This window comes from Struthio camelus, chromosome 9 (genome assembly GCF_040807025.1).
Source record: "Struthio camelus isolate bStrCam1 chromosome 9, bStrCam1.hap1, whole genome shotgun sequence".
NCBI lineage: Eukaryota > Metazoa > Chordata > Aves > Struthioniformes > Struthionidae > Struthio > Struthio camelus.
The window spans coordinates 2,095,346-2,105,345 of NC_090950.1; the positions used below are offsets into that span (position 1 = coordinate 2,095,346).

Here is a 10,000-nt window from a genome sequence, read left to right on the forward strand (position 1 = left end):
GGGCACTAATTCGTGAAGCACAAAGTATAGGCATTCCTCTTTTTCGATTGTAATCCCGTTCCCAATAGTGCGTTATGACAAACAAGAAGTTATGTTACCATTTTTAGTTATTGAAGGCAGAACACTGAAGGAGATAAGCCCGCCTTAACTAGGATAATCCTTCTGTTAAGCAAACATGAAGATGGTACTGCTCTTTTGGAAGTTTGTCTGCAGCTCTTGAAAAAGCAGGTATCTCCCTAAGAGACAGCATCTCGAAGATGTACACAGTATGCTAAACATTTCTCTCTCCTCAGAGTTTCTGGATTCCCCTGTCTCTAGTCATTGTGAATACTGTCCACCCTCCCAAGCTGATCCGCTTGCCTGGGGGCTCCTTACTCCTGGGGGCCTTCTTGGACAAAGGGGACATTCTCTCTGCATACGTCCTACATTGCCACAGAAATAACATTCCGGTCCCTCACTGTCTGCCCATCTTCTCCTGTCCCCTTCTCGTCCTTGCCCTTGGCATTGCCCTAGCCTTCCTCGGCCTCCTCTGTCTCTTCCTCTACCCCTTCCTCTAATTTGCAAGTTCCGTGCTGAAGCTGCTGCTAAGAGATTAGCCTCTTCTTGGTTTTCCTTTTTCCGTTCCTTTGCTTGCTTCCCTTGCTGTTTCTCCTCTCGCCCGTCATAGACCAATACTGCCACGCTTAAAATCCTTTGTGAAGTTTCTCCTTGCCACCCTGGCATGTGCTCCTTCAACTCTTTTGGGCTATCCGGAGCGGCCTGATGGACAAAGACACTAATGGCTAGTGCATCATTCCAGTTCTGGAAAGTCCTTCCCCCATAGTTCAACAAGGCTTGCCCTAGTCGTCCCCCAAAATCCCTGGCCTCTTTGTCCAAGCTCTGTCTACGCTCCTGCACTCTAGTCCAATCCACTCCTAGTTTGCTACATGCTCTAATAGCTTCTACCGAGTTCCGGAGTCCTGTCTGGCAAGCGACTCTGTCCCCTGCGTTATTGTAATCCCAATTTGGATCGTTTGCTGGCTAACGATTTGTGTTTCCCCCAGTCTGTTGTACAAACTTTGCCTCTTTATTAACTATTTTATCATCTCGCTCGTTTGGTCAGAACAACTCTCTCAAGAGTACTTGGGTATCCCGCCAGTTTGGTCAGAACAACTCTCTCAAGAGTACTTGGGTATCCCGCCAGTTTGGATTATACCCAGTGCATATATATTAGAAAACAGCTGAGCGCTCCTTTCCGCATCCTCCCTCAACCTGGGCATTTTGCTTGCCCACAATGCTCAGTCACTCGGACTCCAGGGTTGGCTAGTAAATACATGCAGTACCACGTGAGGGGGGTTAGCTCTCCCCCCCCCCAACCGCTGCACTCGCTTGTAATGCTGCTGCATTAGGTAAAACATTAGCAACCATAGGATGGAGTCCTGCCACGGGAGGAGGGGAAGTCTGAGTAAGAGGAGGAGAGGGACAGATAGACAGATCTTCGGGAGGCGCCACCGGAGGAGTGTAAGGCGGAGCAGTAGCTCCTGGGGCGTTATTTGGGACACCTATATCTGCTGCAGCAAGAGTAGTTTTACAGAGGGTGCCGTTTGTCCTCCTTGGATCTCGCCGGTCCCACATCCAATTATCCCCACACATACCAATAATCCATTCAGTGAGGCTTTTCATCTTCCAATATAAGCTGTAGCAGAGCTCATTTCTTAGAATCGAAGGATCCTTCCTTGGGTTAACCCCCACATTAATTGTAAGATGGACAATCATCCTGACATAAAGGGACAGCTAACTAGCTAGGGATCGATTTGACTGTAACGGCTTTTTTCTCCTTTTTGTTCCTTTTCCTTTTCTAAATTTGGATGTTTGGAGCCGAGAGGGTGCAATGGTGGTTGGCTACACTCCCATCTGGGGTGCCAAAGTGCTGTGCAAACACTTTGATCCTAGGTTTCCAAGAAGCAGAGCCTCACGCACATCTAGCAGCAAAATTTTATTTCTTTAAATGATGGTGCAGCATAGTAACTGCTGGAGCTGGGTGCCTCCAGGGAGGGACCTTGAACAAAGGAATTCTGGCCTAATTAGACCCTTTACAGTTTTATTTCCCACCTGCCAGGGAAGGTCTCCCCCAATCTTCTTTACTGAGTCTTCTTTACTCTCCTTCTGGTTGGTCTTGGCCTTCAGCCCACACTGGTTGCCATGTCCTTGTTTCCCACAGTCCCTTATCTCCTCTGAGGTCAACCCCAACCCAGGTGCATCCCATCTTGTCCCCTGCAGTCTACTTTTTAGCCCCATGAGCTAGCTGTGTATCTTTATTAGCTGCTTTTAATGGGTTTGGCCGTTACATGCTCAGCAATGATTCTGGAGTTCATGGACGGTTCGGCCTTGAGGCCTGCATGCGCAGGGTAGGCAGTGGCGATAGAAACAGAGCTGCATGTCATACCCCAGCTCTGCCCTTCCACCTGAGATGCAAGCCCTGAAGACAGCAGGGGCCTGCTCTTGCCCTGGGGTGACTGGAGAGGGCAGGGGAGGCCAAAGCTTTTCTCCCCCTTCCCCTTGGCTATTGTGGGCCAGCAGAGCAGTTGACGCTTTGCAGCAAAACCAAAGTGTGTCAGGCTGCTCTAGGCTGGCCTGGCATATTGGAACGAGTGGACACCCCGTCCCCCCCAGGACAAGCCAGATTCATGCAGGCAGCAAGTTTTGCCCCTTGCCTTTGGCTCCCTAAAAAAAGAACACTCACTCCGGCTGAGGAAACGGGGCTGTATCTTTGCGGGAAGCCCAACAAAGCCATGAAGCGGTAGCACAACAGGGGCTGTGCTTGAGGAGTCGAGCTGTCCTGGGGCTGCGGGAGATGCCAGCAATGAGCCAGACCTTCCAGCACACTTGCGTGTGTCTGTGGTGTGCAGCACCATGGCATTGGCACAGCTGCGTCAGCTCTGCTCAAACAGAGTCACGTCCTGGCGGGAGGGTGCCACCTCGCCCATGCTCTCGGGAGCCAGGGACACAGTGCTCCGAGGTGGAATCTTGATGTTCTCCTTGGCACCCTCAGGTTCATGATGGTCTGTGACACCAGGCAACGGACTAAAGGTTCCGCATCATTTTCCAGGGGCTGGAGGGCTGCGAGAGAAAGGCACCGAGCTGAGAACAGACTCCCACCTTTGCAGAGATCCCAGGAATCCCCCCCCCCCAGGCAGGGCCAGCCCCACTCAGCTCTTCCCATGCGGAGGAGGCAGCAGGTAGGACAAATGGATCAGCTGGCACTTGCAGGTCGGCCAAGCCCCAGATGCGCCCCAAATACCCCCTGCTCTCCCCCACATAGGGACACAGAGCCTTCCTCACCTGGGGCAGGCCAGTGAACTGCAGCTCACTTCCCAGCCTCCTCCCTCCTCCCTGCCAGGGCTGCCTGACACAGCGCTGCTCTCACTCACCAGTGCACAGCTCCTGCACCTTCTCCTTCCTCCGCTTCTTCACTTGCTGCCCGATGAGCCCTAGGCAAACACCTCCGCTCACCCCTCATACTCCCCAGCAAGCCCCCAGCAGCACAGCTCCCATCTGGCCTTGCCAGCTTGGCCATGCAGCCTGCTCCCCTTGGGCAAGGCTGGCCCCAGCCCCGTCCCCACGGTGCAGGACCCAGGGACGGTGGGAGGGACTGAAGACCCTCCTGTGTGCCCGTCTGGGTGGGCAGGCATGGCCCTGGGCTTGTGGCTCACCAATGAACCTCACAGCTGCCTCCCGCAAGGATGCGTCCGGGTTCTCCAGGTAAGGCAGGCTCTGGCGCAGGTGTTGCTCCGCTCTGCTCCTGTCCCTCAGCAGCTGCAGACAGCACAAGGACAGGGGGTTGGCACCGAGCCTCCCCAGAAGGCCAGGCCTGTCCCTCCTCCCAGCTCCGGCCTCCTCTTCCTTCCTGCCCACGCCTCCCAGCTAGAAGCTGGCTGGTAGCCAGGTTCAGAGGGAGCAGAGGGCAGAGCGGGGCCTGCGGGTGCTGAGATCCCCGCCATGCTTCTGCCAAGGCCCAGCCAGGCCAGGGGCCCCTTCAGCACCCCAGCGGGCACTTAGAGGAGAGGGCTCTGGGCTGCAGCAGTGCGTGAGGGGCACAGCTGTGCACCCTGCCCACTGGCCATGGCGGCAGGCCTCATCCCGCCGCGGCCCCGGGGGCTTTGGCCACGTCCTTACCACGCACTCCCCGATCTTCCATGTCTCCGCTCTTCTGGCCAGCTGCTTGAGCTCCTCCCACTTGAGGAACTGTGCAGCGCTCACCAGGGCTTCCTGAGAGGCCTGCAGAGCAACAGAGACCAGGAGATGCCACCGCAGCCACGGCAGGACACCCTGGGTCCCCCTCGTCTTGGCAAGGCTCCCAGCCTTTCCCAGCCCCAAATGGCACGACGCAGCGTGCCACTAGGTCTGGCCCTCCCTGAAGGCAGAGGCAGCTCTGCCTTGTCCTTCGGCACACAGGAAGCTGCACCTCATGCTGCCATGCGTTCCAAGGCACACTTGGCAGCAGCCCTTGCCTTGCTGCTCACCTCCACCCACGGCATGTCAGCATTGCTTCCCCAAAACACTGCTCCCTACCTGGGCCACTCTCTGCACCTTGTCACTCATGTGGAGGAAGAGCGGCACCAGGCTCCTCTGTGCATGCTGCTTCAGGTTCCGTTTGTTCTTCCCCACCACAATCTCCAGCAGGTCTTTGAAGAGGAGCATGGAGAGCTCTCGCACTCTGCTGTTTTCCTGCAGGCAGGGAGGAGAGGAGGGGAGGCCTCAGCAACGACTCCAGGAACGGGGCCCGACAAGAGCGTTTGCCGTGGCAAGGCCTCGTCCTCTCCGGGCACAACTGTCCCCCAGCCCGGCCAGAGGTCGGAGCTGAGGACAAGCCTCTGCTGAGGCAGCCTGGACAATGAGGGTTGTCGGCAGCAGCACGACAAGCCTCCCTGGGCTCTGTCTCCCTCTCCCTCTGGAGGGAGCTTCTTGGATTTCCCGAGGCCTCCATCAGGGCCCCCGCACACACCAAGAGGACAGAAAGGGACAGCCCCGCGGCACGGCCTCTCCCTCGCTCTCTAGCCTGCTCCTACCTCTCTGCTCATCGCTGCCCCAAGCCACGGCAAGCGCCGCACGCAGTCAAGCACGAGACGCAGCAGCCGAGAGCAGACAGGGGGCTGGTTTGCTCTACTCCCACAGCCCTGGACACCAAGGCCAGCACAGGGCATGGGCTGAGAACCACAGGGCAAAAGGTTTCCTGACATACAGCAGGGCCTGTGCGGGGACGTGCCAACAGGCACGTATGCAGAGGGGCACACAGCACCCAGACCACGCATACGGACCCCCGGACACACCAGCAGAGCCCCGGCTCTCCCATCAGCCTTACGTCATCAAAGCGAGGCAGAAGCTTCTCGGCCAGCTGCAGAACAATCAGGTTGGAGCCCTTCTGTTCCAGGTAGCTGAGGATGTTTCTCAGCAGCATCAGGCTTCCCACACGCACTTCCCTGCAAGCATCCTGCAGCCACTCCATGCTGTCTGGGAGCAGGCTCTGCATTCTCCTTTTCTGTGGGAAACACACAACTTTCTTTGTGGGAAGCAAGGCCAGACCCACCCCCCCCACCACCGCCCAAAAGTGCTCTGCCTGCTCTTTTCCCATCAGGGCTCAGTGGCCAGGGCCAGGGCTCTGCACACACGCAGGCCTTGGGCACAGAGGCTGCAGTGCAGGGCACAGATCTGCAAGGGGGCCCTCAGCATGCACTGGCCTCTGTAGGGAGCAAAGCTGCTGCCTCAAGGCCCAGGAGCACCTGGCTGCCTTAGCCCGGCCCTGTGCTCCAGCTCATTGTCCCTCTCCCAGATCTTCCCACTGGGCACTGGTGCCTTTCTCCTTGTGCAGCACGGCCAAGGGCCTGGCATGACACTCGGGGCAGATGAATGGGGCAGCGGAGACTTGGGAGCAGCTACCACACCTCCGGATTGCCAGCCAAGTCCAAGCCACTCTCTGACCCAGTGTCTCCTGTCAAGCCCCAGGCTGCCAGCATGGCTTCACCCGCCTGCCCCCCTCCTCACCATCTTGGGTCTATTCAACAGGGCCACGAGGCCTCTGAACGCCAGTCTGCGCATCTCCAGGCTCTCACTCTGCGCATAACCCTGGACGAGTGGCAGGACCTCCTCATCCATGTCGGCAAGGTCAGGGCATTCCAGCAGCTGAAATGGACACAGCACTGAAAGACTGGCACAGCCGGCAGCACTGCCCGCAGCGTGCAGCTCTCCATCCCACCCACCATCCAGGGCAAGGGCACCAGGCCCTCACAAAGCTCAGCCCAAACACAGCAGGCATTGTGCAGACACCCCTGGGCCCTGCTCCCAGCCCCGCGCCTCACGGCACACTGCACACACTGCTCGCCTCCTCCTCCCGTCCCCTGAACCCTCCGCAGCCTCTTGTTCTCATCCCTTGGAGGAGCAATTGAACACAGACAGCTGCCACAAAGCAGGCACGAAATACAAGTGCTTACGAGTGGTCGCCCAGCAGAAACGAGCCAAGGCCGGGGCTACTAACAGGAGCGTATGCATTGCCCCAGCTCCATTCACCAGCATCACCCCACACGCATGTGCACAAGCGAGCACAGCATTTAGAGGCCCCTCCAGAGAGGCACTGCTTGCCATGAGGCCCACCTCGACAAAGAAAGCCATGACGGGCAGCTGATGAAACTGGTCCTCCCTCCTCAGCAGCCTTGCCAGCTGGCGGAAGATCCAGCGACGCAGGTGACTGGCAGCCCCCCTCATTGCTCTGTCAGAGGCAAGAAGGCAGTGTTGGGCCTCAGCCGAGCAGGCAAACCTCCTCTGGCATCGCTCTGCTTGGCACGCAGCTCCTGCAGCCAGCGGCATTTGCTCATGGAGCACTGCTCTTGCCCTACCACACCTTGCCATTAGAAAGTCAGCGTCAGGCATCATTACGTTCCTTTTGGTGGGAGACCGGAGAAACAGCCTTCCTGCCCAGGCGGCATGGCCTGCCCACACATCCCCTCTCCTGCCCGCTTTGGATTCCTGTGCCCCTGGGCCCTCCCCAGGTTCTCCTGCGCACGACCCTCTCCCACAGCTCCTAACACCACCTGCTCCCCCAGCAGCTCTCCAAGCTGGGCAGCATGGCAGCTCCCAGGGCCCTTCTGCTGGGCGAGCCCTTGCCACAAGGGCTGAGGCTGCAGCCTCTTTCTTGGAGAAGTGGCGTTCCCCCTCCCCCACCAAGAAGCACATGGGGAGGCACACCCCACAGCCAGGGAAGAGGTGCTGGGCCAGAGCAGGCCGGAAAGGGCTCTACCTGGCCAGCACCACCACTCCCTTCTGCGAGGTGTCCGCATGCAGAAATAGGTCCCAGCCGCCCTTCCTCTCAACAGCCACGGCTACGGTCTCATAGTGGGCGCAGCGCAGCAGACTTTTCATGGCCTGCACGGCGCACCTGCATGCAGAGCAAAGCCCAGGTCACACTGGCAGCCTGGCCCTGCCTCCAGGTGCAGCGCAGAGACAGGGCGAGCGGGATCGAGCACCTGACGTGGCTGGTGGGACGGGACTCATCCCGTTGGCATTCCCTCAAGAAGATATTTGCTTCCTGGTGGCTGAACTCTGCTGTGAAGACCATCTGCAAGAGCAGCGCCAGGAAGAGCTGGGGGAAAAACGCCTTCACCGCCTCTGGGCAGACGGGCTCCCGGATGATCTCACACAGTGCCCTCGTTGCCTGCAGAAAACACCCAGTCACACCTCTCACTCCCGAGCAGTCCCCGGCATGCTTCCACAGCCCTCCAGGTGGGAGGCTCGAGCACAGCCTTGGAGCATGGGAAATGCAGCTGGAGGCCTCAGCCTGGCTGCCTGACCAGGGCCAGCGCCCGCAGGCTCTTGGGCCTCAGCTCCTGGTTGTACACAGTGAGCCTTCCTGCCTCAGCATGACCATCACCTCGGCAGGCTTCGTGTAGCGTGCACGCTCGGCCAGGCTCCCTGTCCCAGGCCGTGCTGCCTGCCCAGGTTTTGCAGGAGCCCTACTCCTGCCCCTCACCTTGCCCCCAACCCGACCCTGGCTTTCCAGCCTACTGAGCGAGGTCAGCGGATGCAGGGACAGCGTCGGATGGAGATTTCCTGGGCATGGCCAGCCTGGCTGTTGGTGTGCAGAGAGGCCAGGCAGCACTTGGCAGCCCTGTGCGCTGGCACAGTCGGAGGCCTGGCGCTGGCCATGTTGTAGCCATGGGCCCAGGAGAGGTCCCTGCTTGGGGGCACACGGGCAGCGGAGAGGGGGAGGGAGCCCAGGGAGGCAGGCACCAGCCTGGGGGCACGGGAGGCCTCGTCCCCTAACTCACGGCCAGCGGAAGGATGCAGTTGTTGTCCCTGTCGGAGCTGGACTGCTTGCGCAGTGGCCGCTCCTCCAGCAAGCTCAGCAGCTCCCGCAGCATGTCCGGCGCAAGCATCGGCTTATCCATCAGCACCTTCCACATGCTCACGGCAGTGCTGCAGGCCCAGAGCGCCTTGTCAGTGGCACTTCCTTGGCCGCAGCACCGTAGCCTGGGCCAGCCCTGGAGGTCCCCAGCTGTGTGCCAGCCCTGCCCCTGCCCACCCCCTCCTCCCTGGCAGCCCCAAGAGGGTCCTGCCCAGGCAGGCAGCACATGACCAAGCTGAAGCCCCTTGCGCGGCAGGGAGCGTGCAGAGCCGCTGCGCTCTGCGGCTCAAGGCAGGGACACTTGCTCAGCTCTGGCTCCTCAAGGCCTGCTTGAGGCACCAGGGCTGGGAAACGCTGGGCGAGACACAGGGCCCTGCCCCTCAGCCGTGTGCTGGCCATCTGCTTGCCTCTGGCCCTCTTTGGGCCCTTCTCCCCATGGCCAAGGAGCCACTGGAGCCCGTCCAGGCTGACGGGCCCCATACCTGTTGCACAGTGGCGAGCAGTACAGCAGGCTCACGGTCACCTCGCTGGGCTCCAAGCAGGCCAGCTGGCAAAGGGTCTTGTTTAGGGTGACCCGGGCCGACAGCTCCCTCACATACTTCACGTTCCTGTAGAGGCACCTTATGATGCGTGGCACCTGGAAGACACAAGGCGGACGGTGAGGCTGCTCCCAGAGAGCAGCCAATACCCCAGCTCCCACTCACTTCTCCTTCCCTCTCCACCACTCCCACCGCTCCTTGCTGCCTTCCAAGGGGCTCCGCTGCCCACGAACACTGGCTTTCGGCGGGGAAACAGCGCCCCAGAGGGTCGAGCCCCACGCACGCCAGCCCCAGGCTCCTTACATCTTCCAGCACAGAGAAAGCGTCCAGCAGGAACATGGTCAGCATGTGGGAAGCCACCTCCGTATTGTAGGTGCTGCAGTTCCTCATGCCCTCGATGGCTGTGACAATGACGTCTGTCCTTTCGGAAGGCTGCAGGTTTTTCACAAACAGCTGGGGCAGAAAGGACCCAGGAGAGAAGAAATGTCACGCTGCGGGCCGCACTACTGCTGCTTAGCTAAGCAGTGGATGTGGCTCTGGAGAGAGGTGCGGGGCAGTGCTGGCACCGTGGCCCAGGAGAGCCAGGAGCACGCGCTGTGCTGGGTAGCAGCAGCATGGGGCATGTGGCCAGAGGGCCACCAGGGCAAGGCAGGATGCTCGGGAGCAGGCTCACAGTGCACTGGCTCTGCAGGCAACCCTAGCTTGCCAGTGGCCAGCAGGCTGCAGCTGCTGCTGGGACTCTTGGAGCCAAGCCTCTGGCTAGTCCCCGCTCAGGGACAGCGGGAGACACAGCAGTGAGAGCAGGGCTGCTACCAGGCAGCAACCAGTACTCTAGGTGCCACTCAGAGCTGCTTCCCTCTCCACCACCACCTCTGCATCAACCCCAAGGCCCCCTCAGCCCCACTCGTTAGGCATCCCTTTGCTCATCCACGTCTCCTCAGGACCCCATGGCCAACAGTCCCAGCAAGGGAAGTGCTCCTCACCCTCATGATCACGCTCATGTTGCTCGTCCACGAAAGGCAGAGCTCATTGTCGGCTTCCCTCTCCTTCTGGGGCTCCACATACTCTGGATCATCCTGCAGCATCG

The 10,000-nt window shown here is 59.5% G+C and overlaps 1 protein-coding gene across 3 annotated transcripts; it reads right to left on the reverse strand.

Annotated features, from left to right (window-relative positions):
• Positions 1–1,960: 1,960 nt before the first annotated feature.
• On the reverse strand, positions 1,961–10,000 carry LOC138068164 (maestro heat-like repeat-containing protein family member 7). Of its 3 annotated transcripts, XM_068954277.1 has the most exons (14): positions 9,897–10,000; positions 9,217–9,366; positions 8,857–9,011; positions 8,298–8,445; positions 7,497–7,684; positions 7,271–7,408; positions 6,628–6,742; positions 6,022–6,159; positions 5,342–5,518; positions 4,552–4,707; positions 4,156–4,257; positions 3,693–3,795; positions 3,411–3,470; positions 1,961–3,099 (listed from the first exon to the last, which is right to left on the reverse strand). In XM_068954277.1, the coding sequence occupies exons 1-14, from the start codon at positions 9,996–9,998 to the stop codon at positions 2,933–2,935; spliced, it is 1,899 nt and encodes a 632-aa protein (XP_068810378.1). In that variant the 5' UTR covers positions 9,999–10,000; the 3' UTR covers positions 1,961–2,932. The 3 variants fall into 3 exon arrangements, with proteins under 3 accessions (XP_068810378.1, XP_068810379.1, XP_068810380.1); XM_068954278.1 differs by lacking the exon at positions 3,411–3,470 and having other exon boundaries at positions 9,897–9,954; XM_068954279.1 differs by lacking the exons at positions 3,411–3,470; positions 7,271–7,408 and having other exon boundaries at positions 9,897–9,974.

What these genes read in the sequence shown, in the direction of transcription:
- LOC138068164 (XM_068954277.1), bottom strand. Translation starts at nt 9,998, where the DNA reads ATGCTGCAGGATGATCCAGAGTATGTGGAGCCCCAGAAGGAGAGGGAA. An exon ending in TGCTCGCCACTGTGCAACAG is followed by an intron (nt 8,446 to 8,856) that starts GTATGGGGCCCG and finishes CTGGGCCTGCAG; the next exon opens with CACTGCCGTGAGCATGTGGA. An exon ending in ACTGCATCCTTCCGCTGGCC is followed by an intron (nt 7,685 to 8,297) that starts GTGAGTTAGGGG and finishes TGTTTTCTGCAG; the next exon opens with GCAACGAGGGCACTGTGTGA.